Genomic DNA, 23,086 nt, shown 5'->3' on the forward strand with positions numbered 1-23,086 from the left:
GCTCTTTCCGGGCGGCAGCACGTCGCGCCGCCGCCGCCCCGGCGGGACTTCCGCTCTCAGGCGCCCCTCCCGCACGCAGCGGCCCCACCAACCGCCGGCCGGGGGCGGGAGGGGGCGGTGTAGGCCACGCCCACCCCCGCGCCGATTGGTTCGCGGTGCCGGTGGGCGTGGCTCCCGCCGGCCGGTGAATGGAAGCACCGCGGCGCGGGCGAGCTCGTGCCGGTGGCGCGGGATGGGGGCCGGCAACGCGTGCGAGTTCTGGCGGCGGGTGTCGGGCCCGGAGGAGCAGCGGCTGCTGGAGCTCCTCTCCTACGGGCTGGTGGCCCTGGGCGCCGCCTCCGCCGTGCTGCTCTGCTTCATCCCCATGCCCTACGGCCGGTACTCCTCGCGGCGCTTCGGCTGGCTGCTGCCCGCCCGCCCCGCCTGGGCGCTGCAGGAGCTGCCCTCCCTCCTCGTCCCCATGGGGCTGGCCGCCTGCGGCGGGGCGGTCGCCGCCGCCTGGCCCAACCGCCTGCTGCTGGGCTGCTTCGCCGTGCACTACGCACACAGGTGCGGCCCTTCGGCCGGGGCGGGGGCCGCCCTCGGGTGCTCCTGCTCGGGCCCGCCCGGGGGGTGGGGGGTGGCGGGGGGCGGGCGAAGCGCGGGTCGGGGTCCGTCTTGATGGACGCGCCCGGCTACTGCTTTCTGGCTGCAGGAACTGAAATTCCGATGCAAACTAATGTTTTTTAAGGAATGCAATAATCGGTGGAGCCTTTTGTGCCCCTTGAGTCAGGGAGCTCCGTGCCGGTGCTTGCGGCGCTGCTGCGGTGACTGTCGGCCGTGTCACAGGCGGGGGGGCACGGGGCGCGCTCCCGGCGGGGTGCACCGTCCTGCCCCGTTGCTGCAGCTCTTGGCGGTGGCCTCCCTTTAAGCAATGACTTGACCAGGTAGTTTTAAAGGACACCGTGTCCCAATATGGGGAGTTCAGCGCTGGATGCAGATATAGTTTTAATATGATAGGAAGTGGTGATGCTAAAGGGTCAAAAAGCGACGTCGCTATGAATGCTTGGCCACCACAAGCCGGTTATCCCCGTGATTTTATGATTCTGTCCTGTGATTACCTCTGTTATCTCCATGGTTCTATAATTCTTATTTTAAAGTTGTGAAACAGTAGATATTTTCCTTCCAATGATGTTTTTCAACGCAGGGCTTGTTTTGTGAGTTGGACTCAATGATCTTTGTGGGTCTGTTCCAGTTCAGGATGTTCACTAAAATACTAGTGAAGCTTAAGCAGAGTGTCCCGCGTTGCCCTGTAGTCAATGGTATTTCATAAAACTACTTGGGAGAAGGCGTTTAGCTGCAGCTTAGATACGGTTTTGCTGTTGCCTTCAGGTCTCTGACAATAGCTACTGGCAATACTCGACAGGTATTTTGCCACCATACTAATACAGCAGAGGGAGATTTGTCTGGCTAATTTTAAGCGGGGTGTGTGGCAGGTGATACGGTTGTCTTTCAGTGTTTGTTGCAAGAGGCTGTTGCTTTTGACTGTGAATATTCCACGTCCTCACAGCCAAGAGAGACGCAACATATGGCTGGCCTGGTGGCTGACAGGCTTTGCCAAACGCAGGAGTGTGTCTTTACTCCCTCTTTTTCCACTCTTGAGAGTAAAGAGATCAGCTTTGGTGATTAACTCATCTTTGATGTCTGGGCAAAAGCTAGAAATGTGAGGTGAAGGTTTGTACAGAAAGCAGAGCTGTACTGCGGTTCCTTTTTTCCAGCTGCTTATTGCTGTTGCCAGACTGAGCGACTGTTCTGAAGGTGAATGCAGACTGGAAGTAGACCTCTCTTATCCAATTCTGTTTACTGTAATGTAGCGGGCTTTAAATAATCATGTTAATGAATTTATCACTCTTTCTTGAAAGCTGTTACGGTTTTGTTTCCTTTGGAAAGGCTCCTCTAAAGCAGTAGTCCTTGGTTAGCTGGAAAATACATGGAAGAATGCTCAGACTTCAGTAGTCCTGTGCCTGTATTGTTATAGATTGTAATAAAATCAATAGGTGATTGGGAGTTGGCTAGTTACACCAGAAAGACCATAAAAACCTTCACCTGTTTTTCTTGTTTGGAGCTTGTTTATTTACTCATGTAATCCCCTGGGAAAAGTGATTGAGATTCCTTTCCCAGATGGTATGGCAGTTGTAGATTTATCGCATCTTGCACAGGTGTCATAGGGAAGACCAAGATTATCAAGACAAAGCAATTAATGTTTTTAAGTGACTTTTAAGGCAAGGAGGAAACTGAGCTCAATTAGGTTAATTTCAAGGGGACTGCCTTTCCTCCTGGAAGTGCTGGTGCATTTGGAGTAGAGATTGCGAGAGCTGGCTCATACCAGAAACCCTGGTGATACTACTGAGGGTTTAGGAACAAAGGAAGACAAAAATATACTGTGCTTAACCTCAGCTGCCTTTGCTACTCTGGTCAAAGTAATTGCCTTGGATATGAAGTTCAAAACTTGTGTCATAGGGGAGAGAGGACTGATCTTGTCATTCTGATGAGGCAGCAAAATCAACATTTAGGTGTTAAAGCAAGCATAACCTTTGAACTGGGATCAAAAACTCCACTGACAATTTGGTGAGCAGGATAATTTGGAATACGGATTACAGTTTAGGACATCAAAAGTATCTTTTCTGTTTGTTAATGCAACATTTTTTTCTTTTCTTATTTGCTATAGGGCACTCATATTTCCTCTTCTGATTCGGGAAGGAAAACCAACACCGTTTTTCACTTTTGTGCTAGCGCTTCTGTTCTGTGTTTACAATGGATACTTGCAAGGCCGCAGCTTGAGCAACTACGCAAAATACCCTTCAGGCTGGTTAAAAGATCCATGTTTCATCACAGGTGAGTTAAAACATGTTATGAGAACATTAGGTGTAATTTTCCTTTGTCTTCACAGCTTTTTATTTTTTACTGTAATCTTATGGTCTCTTCAATCCTATTTTATAGCTTTTGCCATCATTAATTATCTTGTTTGCTGTAGCTGTAAGCCTTTTAACCTTTTTTTTATTTTAGAACTGTGAACTCACACTTCCCACAATGTCAGTGCTGGATGAGCTGACTATCATCTTTATTCATTAACACCAAAGTAAATATGGGTCATGCATTTTTTTTTTTTTGGGTATAGGAGCTTAAAGCCTGTCCTGGTTACAGCTGGGATAGAGTTAATTTCCTTCTTAGTAGTTAATACAGTGCTGTGTTTTGGCTCTGATGTGAGAACAAGTTGATAGGACACTGATGCTTTCAGTTGTTGCTGGGTGATGTTTATACTAAATCAAGGACTTTTCAGTTCCTTGGGCCCTGCCAGCGAGAGGGATGGAGGGGACACAGCCAGGACAGGTGACCCAAGCTAGCCAAAGGGATATTCCATGTCACATGACATCATGCTGAGTATATAAACTGGGGGAAGAAGAAGGAAGAGGAGAACATTTGGCATTATGGCGTTTGTCTGCCCAAGTAACTGTTACGCGTGGTGGAGCCCTGCTGTCCTGGGGATGGCCGAACACCTGCCTGCCCGTGGGAAGTGATGAATGAATTCCTTGCTTTGCTTTGCATGTGTGTGAGGCTTTTGCTTTACTGATTAAATCGTTCTTATCTCGACCCATGAGTTTTACATTACTTTCAGATTCTCAAGTGTGGGGCTTGGTTGCTGGCTGGGGTTAAACCATGAGGCTTTAAATGGAACCAGCCGCATACCAGTTTAGAACAAAGCAGGTTATCCACATTACATGTAGATTAAATGGAAATCCCTTGTTTCTTGATGTCATATGTACTGCAGGTTTGTATGCGGTCAAACTGAAGTGAACAAATTAATGGAGTAAAAATCCGGTAAGGGTAGCTGCTAAATACCAAGATAACACTTCTGGTGCCAAAAGTCTTTGATGTTGGGATATTTACACGTGCGTGCACACAGACACCAACCCACCCACCCTTGTGATAGGACTGGGCTTTGTCCAAGAACAAAACTGCCCTACAAGGAAGGGCATGGAGGGATTGAACATTCACCTCTATTGGGAAGTGAGGTTACATTTATACTTGAAACCATGCTTATGGATTAAAAAGCTAAGATTTTAAGTGACAAATTATTGTCTTTGCTCTATTCTTTTGTTTTGTAGGCATCTACTTCTGCCTACTGTCAAAAACATAGTATCCTTTCCCAAGGAAATCTTTACTGAAAGATCACTTTGATCTGAAGACAAACCAGAATGTTTGGCCTTGTCAGTCAAAGGTATAATACTGAGCTGTGTAGATCCCTGATCTGAACCAATGTCGGGGTTTAACCCCAGCTGGCAACTGAGCACTATGCAGCTGCTTGCTTGCTTCGCTCCAATGGGATGAGGGAGAGAACTGGAAAAGTGAGAACTCATGGGCTGAGATAAAGACGGTTTAGTAGGTAAAGCAAAAGCCGTCCACGCAAGCAAAGCAAGGAATTCATTCACCGCTTCCCATGGGCAGGCAGGTGCTCGGCCATCCCCAGGACAGCAGAGCTCCAACATGTGTAGCAGCTGGGCAGACAAACGCCATCACTCTGAACATTCCCCCACCCCTTCCTTCTTCTCTCGGCTTTATATGCTGAGCACGGTGTCGTGGTATGGAATATCCCTTCAGTCAGTTGGGCTCAGCTGTCCCAACTGTGTCCCCTCCCAGCTTCTTGTCCCCCCCGCCCCAGCCTGCTTGCTGGTGGGTGAGGAGCAGAAAAGGCTTTGGCTCTGTGTGAGCACAGCTCAGCAGTAATGAAAACGTCTCTGCATTATCCGTGGTATTTTCATCACAAGTCCTATACACAGCCCCATACTAGCTACTATGAAGACAATTACCTCTATCCCAGCCAAACCCAGCACACCCAGTACAATTCTTGTTGTTATTCTGGAGCCAGAGAAAGTTAGTGTTTCTTCCAGATTTCCTAAGCCTTTTACAGCAAGAATAAGTTTTTATCTGTATTATGGTGTTATAGCAGATGACAATAGAGGGCCACTGTGCTAAATGCTGTCATGAATGTAAGATTGAAGAAATTTAAATTGAAATAGATTCTTGCCTGCCAAGATTAGGAGGCAGTACTGCTTGTGCTCTAAAAATGGAAAAATTGAAAGTACAAGGGAATGACTTCAGTGGGCACTGGGAAATTGGATATACTTTTGAAATTCCAGTCTCCTTAAACTTTGATCCAACAAAAAACTTCTTAAATGATCTGTTGATCAAAATTTAAGACTTTGATGCAATGCAAACTTTGTTTCCAGTGTCCTAATTTAGCATCTAAATCAAAAAATATCTCAATACAGTGTTGTAAACAAGTAATGAGTCAGGAGCCATACATCAATTCCTTCTTACTGAAAGATCTTAAATTAAGGTAATAAGAATGTTGCTCAGGTTTCCTTGGGTGTTCTAGGTTTTTTTGTGTTTTGTTTTGTTTTTTTATTTTCAAGCATTTCTGAAAGGGATAAATGAAAATGGTTAGGTTCATATGCCTTCAGTTATGAATACTTCCGTGTATGAATTAGTCTGGCTTGCGTTTAAGTTTTGCATTGTGGGTTGTGGTTTTCCTCTCCCCACCGCGCCCCCCCCCCCCAATGCTAGTTTGCAATATCTACTTAAATGTATTTTTTTCCAGTACTGCTAATCATAAGCAGAGTGTTGCTTTCATGATGATTTAAAGCAATACTTTGACTTATAAAAGTTATCCTGAAAACTAAGAAAGGTTCTTGGTATACATAGCAACCATTTCAATAGTATCACTCACTGGCTTTTTTGACACTGTTATTACACAAATCTTTCCATAAAGTTTGGTGTGGCTATGAAACAGGCAAACCTAAGACTTGTTTCCTTTATTCCTGTAACTAGAATATCTTTTGGGCTTTTTTATTTTTGTTTTGTAGTGGACATCAACGTAATTGGAACATAGTGGATAGATATAATTGCTATTTGGTATTTATCCCAGCTAGGTACCTCCAAATATCTGCAATTTATGCTTGTAGCTTTGGTCATCTGAAATGCAGAAGTGCTTTATTGTATACTGGATGCTCCCTGAACAACTGGACTGTTATGTTCTAGTTCTTCAGAAACATCTGGCAGTGCCTTTAAGCCTCTGTTTGAAGTGACTAAAATAAAAAATAATTGAGTAGAAGACTAGAAAATAACAATAGTAAGAAAGCATATTTGCTGAGGGCTAGCAAGATATTTCTTCAATCTATATGAAGTTATATATGGAAGGGAAATGGGAGAGTGTCTACAAGTAGCAGCCAAACGAAGTTCAGTAGTTGGAAGCTGAAAGGAGATAAATTTGCAGTAAAAACAGAAATTTGGAGAAATTAGGCTGATTAACCATCATGGGTGTGTGGGTGTGTGTGTTCAAACAATGGATGCATTTGGTCTGTGGAACCTTAGTTATACAGATTGACTGTTTTCAGATGTTTAGGAGTTAATTCTGGGAAAGTAATAACTTATATCTACACTAGCAATTAATTTGGAGCAGCAATACAGTTTTGATGTGGTTCTTTCATGGTTTCTCTGGACAGTATTGATTTAGTTCAGAACACTGAACTCTTCTGTTTTCAGAAGAAATGGAAATGTTCAGTTTCAAACGCAGTACAATGGTTGATAAAACCATAAGCTTGCAAACCAATGTGAGAACAACTTCATCATCTTGCAGTGTGTACCTTACATGTATGTGCCAATAAAAAGCTTGTGAACTTACCAAGAGTACCTGCATGTTTCACCCTTGTGTTTTTTCCTAATCTGTCTGCATCTCTAACTGGAAACTCCTTCCTTTGCTTGCTTTAGCTTCATCAATCTCTTGGCAATATGTTGTATGTCTTTTCTTACTCCTTTAAATCCCCATTCAACTACTTTCTTCTAATGTTGATGGCTAACCCTTCTGTGCATCAAACCACTTTTCTTCGCAGGAGCTGTGCAAAGCAGAGAAGTACCTATAACTCGGAAGGTGCAGGTGATGGAACATCAGAACCTAGTCTGTTGCGTGAAGCACTTAATCTGTCAGTCAGGCAACCAGGCACACATGGCATTTCTGCTTTCTACACGGAACAGACATGGAGGGAGCGTGGGCACTGTCTCCATCTGGATATGGTCTTGTGATCGAGGGATGGGGGTTAGTCAATATCTCTCCTAATATCTACAGGCGTCTGGATGATCCAAATGATTCTGTGCCTTCTTGGAAAGACTAACTACACAGTATGACATGAGGCACTAGTTCACCTGAGGTGTCTACCAGGCACCTTCAGTGCAGCTGTAGAAACTGGCCTCCTGATGTTTCTATACAGCATCTGGCACTATGTATTTTCGAAACCCAGAGTGGGGAGGTCAGCCAGACAGCAGTTCCCATACTGTCACTCTGAAAGAGCCTGCAGAACAAGAGCAGGCTCATTTTGCATGAGATTTTTATATGGGCCAGGGTAAAGAGGACACTGGTGCAACAGCGCACCTGTGCTTTTCTGTTGCACTAGTTTGTTTGGTAATACAGACCTAGTTACTGTCCTTCTTATGCAAATGTTCTGGTACAAACCCAGGACTTAATCTCCAGTTTTATCCTGATGAAGGAAAAAAGCCTGTTGAGTTTAATAGCCTCATGAGGTCATCTACGTCGTGTGGTGCATCCTGTGGCTCCCTCCCTGTTTACATATCTGTTTCCCTGTGGTGGAAGCCAAGTCATGCAGGTCATGGTGCGTAACCAGCTCTTGGCTTTGTAGAGTGCAGTCCTGGGACTCTGCCGTGGTGGGAATCTGAGGATGAGGACAGTGAAGTACAATGCCCGGAGAGAACAGGCACAGGGAAGTGGGTCTTCAAATTGAAGAGGAGTGCTGTGAAAATAGCCCATGTTCATCAGCTTGTTGTCCATGAAGAGAGATTTGTTTTCTTCTGACATGTGGTAGTTTTCAAGTAAGAGGAGTAAAAATGCACAGAATCAACTGATCTTATGTAGTAATTGGGCACTCCTAAAGCAAGCTCCGGTCTTTTTTGCATTATCTGGAAAGTTCTTAGTAGCTCATATATATTTTACAAACAGACACCAATTTAGAGTACACTAACATTGTCCAAAACTACGGTGGCATTTCAGGGAAATCAAAGGGTCTCTGATTTCCTCAGGAGGAAATTTAGTGTTCTTTCTAGAACTGCTACTACCTTTCAGGATAGATTTTTCTTCATGCCAATACTGAAGTAAATTAGTAGAAACATTGTTTATATTTAAGTAGCATTAACCTGTTCAGAAATTTCCTTTCAAATGGTCTTATGGATAGACATAACTTGCTTATTTAGTTGTATGAATAACATCCCTTGTTTTCCAAGGTAGTCTCAATCTTCTCTGGCAATTTGCAAACTGATACATAATTACTAATGCTGAGAGAAACAAACTATTTTTGTTGCTGGATGCAGTGGGGATCCAATATTCTCTATTAGGATAAAGATCTCTTTTGCAGGGAAAAGAAGTTAAAAATTACCTCTTCCTCAAAGTAGAATTCAACAGCATTTGAATTATTCTCTCAGTTTTGGAATGCTGTCATTACATGAATTGGTTTGTAAAATCCTCATTACGTTGATCTAATCTGTCTCATGATGGTATAATTACATTGATTATATAGTTGAAAGTATTATGGTAGATTTCCTATGGAAAACACTTTGTGGCATATACACACCTTGATTGCTAATTGAAGCTTCTGGCACTGTGCTGTATAAACAAAAAGTTAAGAAACGTGCTTTTTCTGCAGAACTAAATTCTGCTACTAGTTTTTTAATGTCAGCAGATTGTAAGAAGCTAATTGAACAATGTTTTTATTTATATAGGTAAATATGGAGAAAGCTTTCATGCAGAAACCTCTATTTCTATGCAGAGCAGTCATTTATTTCCTCCTGATCCATGTGGAAGCAGACAGCTAAGTCCTTTAAAGTAAACACAGCCCACAAAGGGCTGAGAGAAGAAAGCTGTCTATCTAATAACTTGTTTGAGAGGCAAGATCCACTTACATCTGCAGCTTCCCTTTGAAATTGGCTTAAGTTTTGGTAAAGTACGCTCTGACAACTTGCAAGATGGCCTTATACCTCTGGATGTCTACTTCATGTCTTTGCTGAGATGGTCGTACTACTGGATTTCTCTGAATTGAGAGCAAGCCATCTGAAAGACTTGAGTGATGGGTGCAAAAAAGCAAAACTTTCTATATCTGGCATGTTCTAGAAGAGCATCATTGGCATTTTCTTGGTAATTTAAATAAAAATTGATAACTTTAGAAGTGGTTTCAAAACAATATAATGGATCTACCCTGACAACCTGAATCTTGTCTGCTCATAGTAACAAGGAACACTGCCTTCAGAGGAAGATTTACATAGGTAACATGTAGCCAAAGACTGAGAATGGAAGGGTGAAAATACTGAATTTCAATCCTAAATTCCTTTTTGATTTATCCCATACAGTTATGGCAACAAGATGTAAGGATGTAGAATGCAACAATTTCAGTTTCTGTGAAAGCCTGGTATAAATCATGAAACCATTTTGTTGAATGACATAAGTAAATAGTGCGTGAATTCCTTCCAATTCTATTATTCCTTTTATTGCATGGAAGTCTGCTGTGGAAACTCTGGTATATTTTCAGTACAAAAAAAAAGGGAACTAAGATGTGTCCCTCTGGCAGGAATGAGATTGGCTGTTTCTTTGGCTGTTTAAGATTTTGGTGTATTTGTTTTTCTGTGTGGAAGTTAGGGAAATAGACACATTACATCTGTATATATGCACATGCATACATTTATATAAGTCTAGCAACACAGGGATAGTACTGTGAGTATATTCTTGTCTACAAACCTGTTAATTACTGTGAACTCTGCTGACTTAAGAGCTCAGTGTGGGACTGGGATTGTGCAGGATGTCACCAGAATTGCTTAAGCTGCTTGCATTACTACTGCTTTGAGATAACGTGCCTAACGTGATATATGACTGTGGTTTGTTTTCTGAACAAGCACTTTGGCTCAGTATACTAAAGATAGTATTTTAAATATTTCTCTTCAGGTTTTATAGGGTGGCTGATGGGCATGGCAATCAATATTCATTCTGATCATATTCTCAGAAATCTGAGAAAGCCAGGAGAAACTGGTTACAAGATACCAAGAGGTGAGTAAAAATGTTACAGAAATTTCTGTAGCAATAAAATATCTCTCATGAGGAGAGGTGGAGAGAGCTGGGACTGTTCAGCCTGGAGACGAGAAGGTTCAGCGAGTTCTTATCAATGTGTATAAGTACTTGATGGGAGAGAATGAAGAGGAGGGAGCCAGGCTCTTCTCAGTGGCGCCTGGTGACAAGAGCAGAGTCACTGGGCAAAAAATTCAGAAGACCTGAAATCATATCTGAACACAGTGTTTGACTACCCTCACAGCAAAAACTGGAACAGGTTGCTCAGAGGAATTGTGGAGTCTCCATCTGCAGAGATACTCACAACTGGACTGGACATGGTCCTGGGTAACCTGCTCTAGCTGACACTGCTTGAGCCAAGGGGGTTGGACTAGGTGATCTCAGGAGGTCCCTTCCAACCTAAAGTGATTCTGTGTAAAGATGACCTTTTAAAGCTTGGGGTTTTTTAGGGAAGATAGTAATTTGTGATACAAGGGGAAACTGGAAATAGTAGTGGTCTATTCAGAGAAGTGATTTCATAGCGTGGGAAACACTTCCCCCCTCCCCTCGCCCATAAGCCAAGTATTGTAAGGGATCTATTTCATGATATCATATGGCTTGTGCAAGTCATTTGATTTCTTGACCAACTTTGGCTGCATTTTTAGAAAGTGTTAAAAATGTAACATAGCATCCCACAACTTTTATGAGACTCAGCAGGTAGGTGGAGAAAGATGACCTGAATTATCATCCCAGTGCGGGGGCAGGAAGGGAAGGCAGAAAGTACTCAGCAACTATGTGTGGCTGGCCCATCTTAAGCTGTCCCACATATGAAGAGGGAGGGATCTTAGGTAACTGGAGAGCAGCTACTGCCATAAGAGATACATGGGGAAAAGAGGACAGAAACCCAAAGGAAGTCAGGCACTATAAATTCTGGCCTTCCTGGGAAAATGAAGAATATGAAAGGACTTCTTAAGGAGCCTATTGAAGTGTTAAAGTTTATTGACACTTCTGGAAATGTTAGATTCTTCTAGGTATATTACACTCGGTGAGAGCGTAAAAATAATAGCTTACCTCTGAATTCTGCTGTTTATCTAAGTGTTTTCCTTTAGCTGTTGCTTTCTTAGTTTTTAGTGAGATTTCTTAATAAAACTGGTAGAACTAGGTATATAAGGCAGTGGACTTATTCGTCACCAAGAAAGGTAACTTTTAACAGATGCAAATCCAAGTGCCCATGAGTAAAAGAACATGAACATACTGTATTATGTTCAGTGTACAAAAAAATTCTGAAGGAAAGAAGATATTTGCTGCATGATCAGGAGGAGTTGATGTTGATATTGATTATCCAGTTTAAGTGCTAGAATTCTGCTTTTGTCACAAAGGTGAAGTAAATTAAAGCAAAGTCAAAGCATGTCTTTTATTACACTTGGCAAATACTTGTTTGTTTAGGCCTGCTGCTAAAGCACATACCAAGATGTTACCAGTTTTTACACTAACTTTGGAATTAGGGTGAAAGTTCTTACTTTATAAAATTCCCAGCAGGTGAGTACTGATTGTTCATGCATAATTGGCTGTAAAATACATTTAATGTGGACTGCCAATTACTTCTTTCATGGAGTGTCAGGGCCAAAGCAGTAGACCTGAAAGGGGAGGGGAACAAAAGGGCAACACATTTTAAACTAGAGGATAACTTTGGAACTGTAAATTAACTAAGAATTTAAAGAATTAAATTAACTAAATTATGTATGTTAACTAACCCTATGAATATTTTCTGGGACTCTTGAAGGGGAGCATATTTTCTATTTTTACAGGATTTAAGAAAGGTTTAGTTTATGATCAAAGAGCTAGTTTGATATCAGTAATTATTTAGAGGCATGAACTCACTTCTGATGCTGATAAATCTGCTTTTCTTTCATGATTTGAAGAGGCAAAATGACGCTGGGGAAGGTCTGTCTATAAATGAGGTATTAAGTAATACTTCATAGAATAGCTTGAACTGAAAAACTGGATTTAAAAATCGGACATTAGTGATACAGCTCTTATTTGACTTACAGTGAAAGATAGCATTGCACATCTCCTAGATTAAGGTGCTTTTAAAATTACTCTGTCCTGCTTTCAGGAGGAATGTTTGAGTATGTCAGTGGAGCCAACTTTTTTGGAGAGATCCTGGAATGGTTTGGGTTTGCCCTTGCTTGCTGCACCATTGAAAGCCTTGCATTTGCACTGTGTACACTTTTCATCTTGGGTTCAAGGGCAAAACAACACCATCAGTAAGTGTTTGTGTCTTATAATTTCTGTACACTTCATTTCCATTCAACAAATTATGCCTCATTCCATAGGGATGTTGCACAGCAAGTCTTGTGAGGCTGCTACTGTAGTGGAGAATATGATAGAGAATACTTTGAGTAGCATCAAGCACTGCAGAATTTCAATGGGAGAATACTGAGCATAAACACACAGTGTGTACAATGAGGTAGTCAAAATAATGTTTAAATGACCATAGTTCATTCTGGATCTGTAAAGATTATAGAAAAGTTTGGGAAAATTGTTTTAATTGATAATACACTATACTTCCCCTTGCAGCTCAAACTTGTTTCTATAATACTAAAATTTGAAGTTACAGAAGACAGAAGGATCATAATTTGAGAAAACTTGTTTCTTGAAAGAATTGCCTTTAAGGAATAGCATGTTTAGAAGAATTTGATCACCTTAATCTTAATCTAGTTACTTTCAGTTTCCTGCTTAGATTCTTGTGCTGAAACTTAGGGGTATAAAAGCAAATAAACATGAATGTATGGAGGAAGTAAGTTGAAAAAAATGCAACTGCTAACAGTCTGTCAGGGTGGCCATGGCTATGTCTAGTGGAGTCTTGAAAACCTCCAGAAACAGAGGTTTTCCTGCACCTTGTTTGTAGTGTGTTCCAGGTCTGCATTACCCTACCAGTGAACAAGTTTTTCCTACTATCCAACCTGAACCATCCAAGCCTGTTGCCTGTGACCATCTTTCCTTGTTTTACCACCAGCTATTACTGAGAAGAGTCACAGGATATCTTGGGTTGGGAGTAGCATCTGAAGGTTGTGCAGTCATCTGGTGTGACCTGCTCCAACCAGGGCTAACCGCAAGGCTATACCTGGTTGCCCAGGGCCTCATCCAGTTGAGTGCTGAGTGTCTATCTCCAGGGGTGGAGGCCTCAGCACATCTCTGGCAAAGCACTGGGACAGGAATTTTCTCATTCCCATGGGGAAGAGGTTTTTTTTTTCCTTACGTCCAGCTGGATTTTTTCCATGTTGCAACTTTTATCCCCTGCCACTTGTCCACTTGCTGTGTGCTCCCAGGAGGGGTATGGTTCTGCCTTCTCTCCAACACCACTGTAGGCAGTGGAAGACTGCAGTCAGATCTGCCTCTTAACTTCTTTTCCAGGCTGAACAAGCCTAGGTCCCTCAACTTCTCATATGTTCCAGCTATGCAGTTGTCTTAATGACCATCTGCTGGATTCTTCTCCAGCTTGTGGACATCTTTATTGCACAGGAGGCCAAGAGCTGGAGGCAGTAAGGCAGATGCAGGCTCTCAACTGCTGAATAGCACAGAATAAGCACTTCCCTTGAACTGATGCTCTATACTTGTAGGCAGGCCAGTATGCAGTTAGCCTTCATCGTTGCACAGACCCATTACTGACTCATGTTCAAAATGTTCACCAGGATGTCTGTCCTTTTGTGTAGAGCTGCTAGCTAGCCAGTCAGTCCCTGGTCTCCACTTCTGCGTGAGGCCATTGCGTTCCAGCTACAAGACTTTGCATTTCATTCATAGTTTTGCTCCATTGTCTCCCCTTCCAGTACCCGTAGGCAGCAGTAACAGTGCCCCTTAGTCCCTTCCTCACCAGACTAAGCAATGCCAGGTTCCTCAGCCTCTCCTTGTATATTGTTCTTCAGGCTCAAATTCCATTGCTGGTTCCTGTCTATGTTAAGCCTTGACAGCACTCTTTCAGAACTCTGGACTTAGAAAGCATTATGAAAAAACTAAACTTCATTAAAGGAAGTAATTTGCACTAAAGAAAAAATGCATAAAAATGGAAGAGGGGTACAGAAAAAACCCACTAAACAAAAAACCTGAAACACGCTAACAAATCTGTGTAAGTGAAGAAATAATTTTGGTGTAGTGTGTTTAGTTTGAAAAACTTAGATAAAGGACTGAAAAGGATAAATACTGTAATGCTGATATTCCACAGCTGCAGGTTAGCATGCATTTTATGTTTTGTTCTCTGCTTATTCCAGCTTTATTCTTGCAGTTAGCTAATTAATAATATGAATACCTGTACCTTGGAGGAGCCCGGATGAAGTTCATTCTTTTTTTTATTTTAAAGAAGCAGAGGAATAAATACTTGAAAATGGGAGTAAAATTGTTTTATAAGGTGACCAGACAAATAATATTTGGTAGTGCTATGCGTTTATTCTCTTAACATTGTCTGATTTGAAAGCAGTGGTGGTCTTTGAGGGGGATTAGCAGTAAGGTTAGTGTAATGTTTGCCATGTTAAATTTGATTATCCAAATCCCGACTGGAACTGAAGATGTTTCTATCTAGAACAGTGACTGTCATCCCAGTATGTGGAGTATCCCCTGCTTCCATGTGAAGTCATTGTACAATTTGATATGTTAGCCCCTTGGATGTTTTTTTTATATTATTTTTTCCCCTTGACTGCTAAAATGCGAATAGTCAGGATGCATAACAACATACATTTTGAAAAAACAGGCTATTCCTTTCCTGTCTGCTTTCACCACATCCGTTGGTTTGATTTCCCACTGCTGGCAGCAGTAACTGTTTCGTTCGTAGTTGGTGATTAGATGTCATTAGCATGGGTGTGGTAAATGGCAGTTTTCCATCCAGAGTAGGTTCTAAAGGCATTTTTTCAGTTTGTATCCAGAAAATACATGGATTAAATTGAACACATTGTACAATTACTTAATTACCTTGCCAGCATTTTTAAGACTCAATACTCATTGGATTTCTGTCTTTGCTTTTCAGATGGTACCTTGAGAAATTTGAAGACTACCCAAAGGGCCGAAAAATTGTGATCCCTTTTGTGTACTGAGCTGTGTCTTTAATACTGTTTTTGAAATTGATGCTTTCTGTAACAGATAATACTTTACAGGTACTGGCAGGTTAACAACATAGTCTGATCATTGCTGTGACAAAGCCTTTGCATCAGTGCTGCTATTAGTTACTACTTTTCTTTTTAATGTAAACCCAGAATCTAATGGACACAGTGAATAGGAACAGAAATGCTTTTCCAGCAGTGGAGCATCATCATAAATACATGTTAGGCAGTGTATTTGAATTCACATCATGGAACCTTCTGTGTAGGATTTCTGGTACTTCCTTCTCTGCAGGTCCACTTGATCTAGACACGCTGTCCTGAGGATCATGCTGTGAACCAAATCACCCTCCCTGCAATCTGAGTAGTGTGTTCTGCCTGTTATTTGCCTGCATACACAAATAGGGTTTACTTTTTTTTTCCTTGCCTTCCTAATCTTTTCTTCCCCGCATCTGCATTTCCAGGAGAACTGGGTGCAGACCAAGGACATTAGATGAATGTAGTTGCTGTTAAGTGGGAAACAGTGTTGTTCCTCCTCTTTGCGCTCTTATGCAGGTATGGACACTGTATAGATAACTCTTTATGTAAATGGCATTAAGTATTGTAGTGCTACCTTTCCCAAATAATAGATTAAGATTGTCTACCTCTCAAACTTGATAACCATCTGATAACGATCTCAATATTCAATGTGTTTTCTCACTCAACACTATTTTTGGAAGGCATTCTTTATTTGGGATACTTGGGCCAGTGTAACACTGTTAACAATTGTGTAAGTCTTCTAACTTACTATATAAAGAAGAAACACCTTAAGATTTTTACAAAATTCTCTTACTATTCTGTTTAAAAAAAAGTGTCTTCCTTCTCCTGTTGATAATGGTTTAGATGATTTTTGTAATCCAAAAGTCTGGAATCTGTGCTGCTTATTTTATTAAGTCAGCTCTCATACCATTACATTTTTGTCCCAAAGGACTCCAGAAGGGTTTCAAAAACTTAATAGGATCCCAAGCATACTGACTTTGGAGTTTCAGGCACATCTGTGTCCTTTGCTGCTTGTGATATTAAAGAGTTTTTTGGAATTGCTGAGAAAAGAAATCTAAGAAATTAATTCTACAGAAAATAAAAAAAAAAACCAAACACAGACAAAACCCCAAACCAAGAACCAAAGAATAATAATTAAAAAAACCAAAAACCACTACAAAAGCAAACAAAAAAAATGCCAAAGCTGCTGTTAATATACTTCGGAAATCAAACTTTTACCAAGTGTCTTCTGATCTGTTTACACTTTCTATGTTGGGTTATGTTTTTCCGAACAAATTGGTAATATGTTTGCCAGATGCAGACTTTTCCTGTATGGTATCGCAGTAAGCTTTGTCTAAAGCTCAAAATTCTGTCTTCGCTGTTGAGTTACTCTTCTGTAGTAATCAAAGTAATGCATCTGGTGAACTTAACCTTTAATATCTTAGATATTAGTTAAAAAAAGCACATTTTGGAAATGAGCTGTGAAAAAAAGGACTTTGTGACCCAAGCTTCTGCTTAACAGTTGTTTTGTCCTCTTCTTCTTCCTGCCATGTTTATACAGTACTTTCTTCACTGAAGTCTTGGCTATCAGTAAGGATTTATTCAGTAGTGTAAGTGTAACAAAAAAATCTGTTATTGACTGAATTAGTTAAAGGAAGGCGGAGAGAGAAACTGACAGTCCTGCAGTGATGATAACTTACCATACTAACTAACCAGCAACTGCTGGTTGCTCCTTATGTTCACTGGGATGATTGATCCTGCTCTCAGCTAATATTCAAACAGAACAGCTTTGGGAGAACATAGGAATACCCGTTCCTTTGACACCTTACTTGATTCTGAAATTGTTTAATAATTTCTTTAGTGTTTGCATCCTTCCTTTAGTGAAGCTTCTCCTGTTGTTTTAGTTATCATGCTGTAATTTGACATTTGATCCTAGCTGTTTTGATGAACACTCAGTCATGAAGTTCCCTGGGGAGAGGATAGTGGGGAGGATGTTTTACTCTTCAATGCTAAAGTGGAGTCAGTAGACAATAAAAGTTCAATAGGACCACTTAAAGCATATTCTGAAGAGAATTTTAGAAACTAGTCTTGTATATTGAGATGCTCCCAAACCCTCCCACATGCCCATGGCAGTTTTTTAAATCTTGATATCAAAATCATCCAGCTATCAAAATTGTTTTAGGGAAAAAAAATACACTGTTCAAAGAGCACTGCCTCCTCTAGGTGTTTAAATACCTGCATAGCTTATGGTGAATTAATATCTTGTGTCTTTAGGAATATTTGTTAAAAAATCACTAATGGGACAACCAACCAGTAAAAAAAAAATCTGGCTGCAGCACTTCAGTCTGTAATCCACCACCTCCTTTTACATTTTTCGGCCTTTTATGAAAAGGCAAATCTTCTCTTAATAGTAAACAATAGGAAAGAATGCATAGTGTTCAGTATGTCTCCTTATATTCAAGAGCTGTAGCTCTCTGTAGTCAGTAGTATTTATCATAGTTTACAGAAAATCTGTACTGATGCCTCAGTTATGCTCTTGTGCTATGCTTCTGAATATTTATCATGATAAAAGTTCAGCTGGTTTGCTCACATAAAGTTAATTTATGGCTTACCTATAGCAGGATAGGGGTCTGAAACTTGATGCTCTGACAGCTTATCAGTGTTCTTTCTGTTGTTACAGAAAAGGAAAAGTAAAGGTCTATAAAGTGTGAATGTCAGTGCCTTTAGGAATTTCAGTTAACTGGATTATTAAAAAAGAAAAAGAGGAGATTTCTGTTCTTTGTGTGTTCATATTTTATATTCTTATACTGCTGGAACCTTAAGTACAGAATTTGAGGATGTTCATTAGAGAATATTATGAGGAGCAGCTGAGGGAACTGGGGTTCTTTAGTCTGGAGAAAAGGAGGCTCTGGGGAAACCTTACTGTGCTTTACAGCTACCTAAAAGGAGGTAGTTGTAAAGGTGAGTGTCAATCACACTCTTCTCCCAAGTAAAAAGTGAGAGGATGAGAGGAAATGGACTCAGGTTGCACCAGAGGAGGTTCAGACTAGATATTAGGAAAAATTTCTTTACCAAAAGGGGTGTCAAGCATTGGAACAGGCTGCCCAGGGAAGTGATGGAGTCGCCATCCCTGGAGGTGTTTAAAGCTGCGTAGATGTGGCACTTAGGGACGTGGTTTAGTGGTGGGCTTGGCAGTGCTAGATTAACAGTTGGACTCAATGATCTTAAGGGGCTTTTCCAACCTAACTGTTTCTGATTCTTGCATTTCAAGGCCAAGGTACACTGGTGAAAAGCGTATGATCAGCTTGGTCAAATGCTAGAACCGCCTTTTGTTTAAACAATATCCCATTTATTTGTCATACTTCACTCGTGCTCCCTTCCCCTTTAAGCAGCCTTGACAGAATTTCTCTATTTGAAAATATTTGATACTGAAATTTTGTTCTTGAAAATACATTGTATGAAAATGAACTCTGTTCTGCTGATTCCAGAAGGAGAAAACACGTATGCTTGCTATTGTATAATATCTGTAGCAATTTTTAACAGAGACACTTCTATTCAGATTGCCTACATCTTTCCCAGGAATCCCTTACTAATAAAATATGGTTTGCACTGTCTTGCTTGAATACTTTTTTCCTGTTAATAATCCTTGCTATAACTTGTAGGGGTTGACCAAGGCTTTTGTACCAGCAATTTCATTATTCCAAATGAGGACTGTAGTAGTAAGGTTGTTTTAGAATAACCTAGATATATGTGAACTTGACAAAATGGATTCAAAGAAATTATTAAAAGTCACAAGATATATTTGTCTAGTGATAGATACTTTGTTTTACATAATTAAGAATGTAATGTCCTATGTTCGCCGTTAGAACAAAGACTAACAGGAGCAGGGGCTACTTATTTGTGTTCCTCTGCTGCTGCTAGGTCATGGTCAACTTTTCATTCAGAACAACTGTAACAGCTGCCACTTCAACAGTTTTAATTGTGGTTCAGCAGCATGTTGCCTTTTTGAGGAATGATGATAGTGGGAAAAATGGCTTGTCATGAACCTGTATTCTTTCAGCAGGCAAGAAATCCTGAATGCCTACTGCAGAGTTTTTACAGTCTGTTTGGGAAAAACACTTCTAGCAAACACCTGTTAATTTAAATTAATAATTTTATAATGAGAATGCCCCAGCCTGTTGTGTGCTATTAAGTTTTATCATGGCAGTTGCACTTGTCAGGGTAGCTTTTCACACATACATCAGTCAGCTTTGTGAGGGAAACAGGCCTCTGGGTAAAATTGCACCATGTTTTGCAGTGATGCAATGGATCTATCAGCAGGTATGTATCCACACAAAAGCATGTGAGCAAGCAATTGTTTTGCAGGACAATTGAAGGTATAAGCCTAAAACAAGGTTTGCAGCTCAGAGAGTTTGAGAGAGTTGCACAACTGCAACTTGCTGTTGAGCTTCTTAAAAGAACATGTTTTTGTACATCCATTGCTTGATTTACCATATTTGCATTACATTTTGTACAAGTGGATGCTGGAAGCAATAGGTTATTTGTTCACAGAGATAAAAGAATACCTGTATAATAATTGATACAGCATTTGGTATAATCCTTCTCCAGAGATGCTGCATTACCAATGTGCTAGCAAGAACCTTGCAGTGATGATGTTTTTTTTCCTGCTCCTTAATATTTTTAGCCTCTTTTTTTTTTTTTTTTTGGAAATGGACATGGGTGGCTGGATCCAGAGAGGGAGCACTAGCAAAGCCACATGTTCTAGCTGCTCTGGGAGGGAGTGCTCTATTTCTCCTGGGCTATTGAAAAGGAAAACGAGTACAAACTTAGAAATGAACTCTACCAGAAAAGAAAGAGCTATGCGATCATATCCATGAACCAGGGTTCAATTGTTGAGCAACACTGTCAAGACTAAATAAAGGCCTGCCCAATATGAGCTAGCAGAAACTACCCCAGGTGCCTGCTGGCTGCTGGGATCCAATCTTTTTAATCCATATTAGTGTGAATTGTCTGAGAGGCTTCCGGCTATGCCTCCCACGCACTCCAAGTGTGTTTGCTACAGGAGACCAAGAACCAGATGCTGTGCGGAGCCAGGATTTTGCTAATATGCAGCTGGCCTTGGGAGAAAACCCTCTGAGAAAGAAGCCCAGTGCACTAATGCAGATCTGCAGGACTTAAGTTTTGGGAGGACAAATAAGTTTCCTTTTCCATTATCTGCATGTTTCTTTGAAAATTGTGGCTGTGTCAGAACAGGGGAACTGACCTGAAGGTCCCCAATAGCATTTTGAAAGTGTTGAAAGTGTTCAAGCATTAAAACAGTCATTAATATATACTAACATCAGCAACCAAAGATGATAATAATAGTCTTTAGGATGTTTCAGGTAGTCCTTAAAATTTTACTAGGCCTCAGAACTGAAGACTCATAGATTAATTGTAATATTTAGCATAAACCAATATATTGTATCATCATTGTTGATAGAATAAAGTAATACTAGGAAAATAGTTTAGAAAACATGAATAGTTATGCAGATGGCATACAGCAGCATAGTCTTATAAATAGAAAGCTAAATGACCAAAAAAAGCTTAGCTGGGATATTTTCATGGACAAAAAGAGAACTAGTTTGTTGATGAACAGGATATATTTTTTATTAATTTTAATTGAGATAAGATATATATGATTACTTAGACTGTGATAATTTCATATGAATCATTAAAATAGTAAGGGAAAAATCTGGCACTACGCATTGAACCTGCGCTCACCCAGAGGTTACCATCCGAAGACACTCAAAACCCTCCTTGAAACACAATCTCTAGGTGCAGATAAATAAGGTAAAGTTTTTCTGCTTTAAGAGTTTAATTCCCACTAAGTGTTCCCTAAGATTCCTGTAGCGTTATTCCTGGACATCATTTTTAGATCCATGGCTTAGAGTGGTAAGGAGGAGAGTGTCACAGAGCATGTGTCAGCAGCTCTTCTTATCTGAGGCACGCTTGTTGAATTGAGCATAGCTTTCTCATTGCTTTCTAGCGTGTTCCCAGCAACGTCTCCAAGAAAATATACTTAGATCTATTAGAGCTGTTTCTGAGAAGGGATGCCATTTGGCCTGCTGAGGGGAAAGACCTCTAACCCAACTCTGAAGAGGTACCGTTGGAGTGATAGGATGGAAGCACCTGGGACACAGCACAGCCTTTCACCCCCCAAATCTCACCAGACAAAAATAACATGGTTGTGAAACTGGTTTATCTCTTTAACTATGCAGTCCACTGAGTTATATATGCATGTGTATTATTTTGGTTTTACTCATTCATAGGTTTACCTTGGTTTGGTTTGGTTTGTTTTTTTAAAATGATCAGTTCAATTTCTAATAAAACTAAATATAAAAAAAGTGAGGTTCCATTCAAAATCTCTGTACCCATGATATGTGATTCTGTCAGTTCTCACCTTGTTACTTTGCTCATGGAGGTCTGGAGTCGTCATTAGGTATCATGTGGCTATTGATGGTGGAAGAGTTTCTTCCTCTGATTTCTCTTCCCTTTAGTCCCTGCGACTTCCTGGTTTGTTGATTTGCTGTCCTTTAAAACCTTTGTTAAAAGTGCCTACTTTTTCCTTGTGGTGGGTTGACCTTGGCTGGATGCTGGGTGCCCACCAAAGCTGCTCTGTCACTCCCCTCCTCAGCTGGGCAGGGGAGAGAAAATAACAAGGAAAGGCTTCTGGGTCGATCAAGGACAGGCAGAGATCACTCACCAGTTAACATCATGGGCAAAACAGACTTGACTTGGGGAAATTAGTTTAATTTATTACCAATCAAATCAAAGTAGGATAATAAGAAATAAATACAAATCATAAAACACCTTCCCCGCACCCCCCCCCTTCTTCCCAAACTCCACTCCCAACTTCTCTACCTCCTCCCCCCAAGCAATGCAGAGGAACAGGGAATGGGGACTGCGGTCAGTCCATCACACATTGTCTCTGCTGCTCCTTCCCCCTCAGGGAGAGGCTCCTCACACTTGTCCCCTGCTCCAGCATGGGGTAACTGACAGGAGACAGTCTTCCATGTACTTCACCAAGGTGCATCCTTCCCACAAGCTGCTCCAGCATGGGTCTCTCCCATGGGGCGCAGTCCTTCAGGAACAGCCGGCTCCAGTGTGGGTCCCCTGCAGGGTCACAAGTCCTGCCGGCAAACCTGCTCCAGTGGGGGCTCCTCTCTCCACAGGTCCTGCCAAGAGCCTGCTCCAGCATGGGCTTCCCACAGAATCGCAGCCTCCTTTGGGCACCCACCTGCTCCTGTGTGGGGTCCTCCATGGGCTGCAGGTGGATATCTGCTCTACCATGGACCTCCATGGGCTGAGGGGGATAGCCTGCCTCAGCATGGGCTTCACCACGGGCTGCGGGGGAACCTCTGCTCCGGTGCCTGGTGCACCTCCTGCCCTCCTTCTGCTCTGACCTGGGTGTCTCCAGGGTTGTGCTCTCACATACTCACTGCTTTCTTCCAGCTGCTGTTGCACATCAGTTTTCCCCTTCCTAAAGATGTTATCCCAGAGGTGCTACCACTGTCACTGATGGGCTCAGCCTTGGCTGGCACTGGCTCTATCAGACACGGGGGAAGCTTCTAGCAGCTTCTCACAGAAGCCACCCCTGAGTTCCCCCACTACCAAAATCTTGCCATGCAAACCCACTAAAAATTTTTATTTTATAAAATTGCAAAATAAAGCAATTACATGGTGCTTGTAGGCAGAAGTCTTTTGTCAATTGCTTTAAGCAGTTTTCTTAAACTGAAACTGTCATGTAATGTTTTGGAATATAGACATTTCAAACCTCAATGGATAATATGCCATAATTGCTACTTAT

General features: G+C 41.4%; 1 protein-coding gene across 1 annotated transcript; it reads left to right on the plus strand.

The window, feature by feature from the left end:
* Window positions 1-189: 189 nt before the first annotated feature.
* On the plus strand, window positions 190-18,854 carry SRD5A1 (steroid 5 alpha-reductase 1). The gene is made up of 5 exons (XM_055800566.1): window positions 190-549; window positions 2,708-2,874; window positions 10,037-10,138; window positions 12,252-12,402; window positions 15,153-18,854. The coding sequence occupies exons 1-5, from the start codon at window positions 233-235 to the stop codon at window positions 15,217-15,219; spliced, it is 804 nt and encodes a 267-aa protein (XP_055656541.1). The 5' UTR covers window positions 190-232; the 3' UTR covers window positions 15,220-18,854.
* Window positions 18,855-23,086: the final 4,232 nt, after the last annotated feature.

Source organism: Falco peregrinus, chromosome 3, assembly GCF_023634155.1.
Source record: "Falco peregrinus isolate bFalPer1 chromosome 3, bFalPer1.pri, whole genome shotgun sequence".
In the NCBI taxonomy this organism is placed as follows: domain Eukaryota; kingdom Metazoa; phylum Chordata; class Aves; order Falconiformes; family Falconidae; genus Falco; species Falco peregrinus.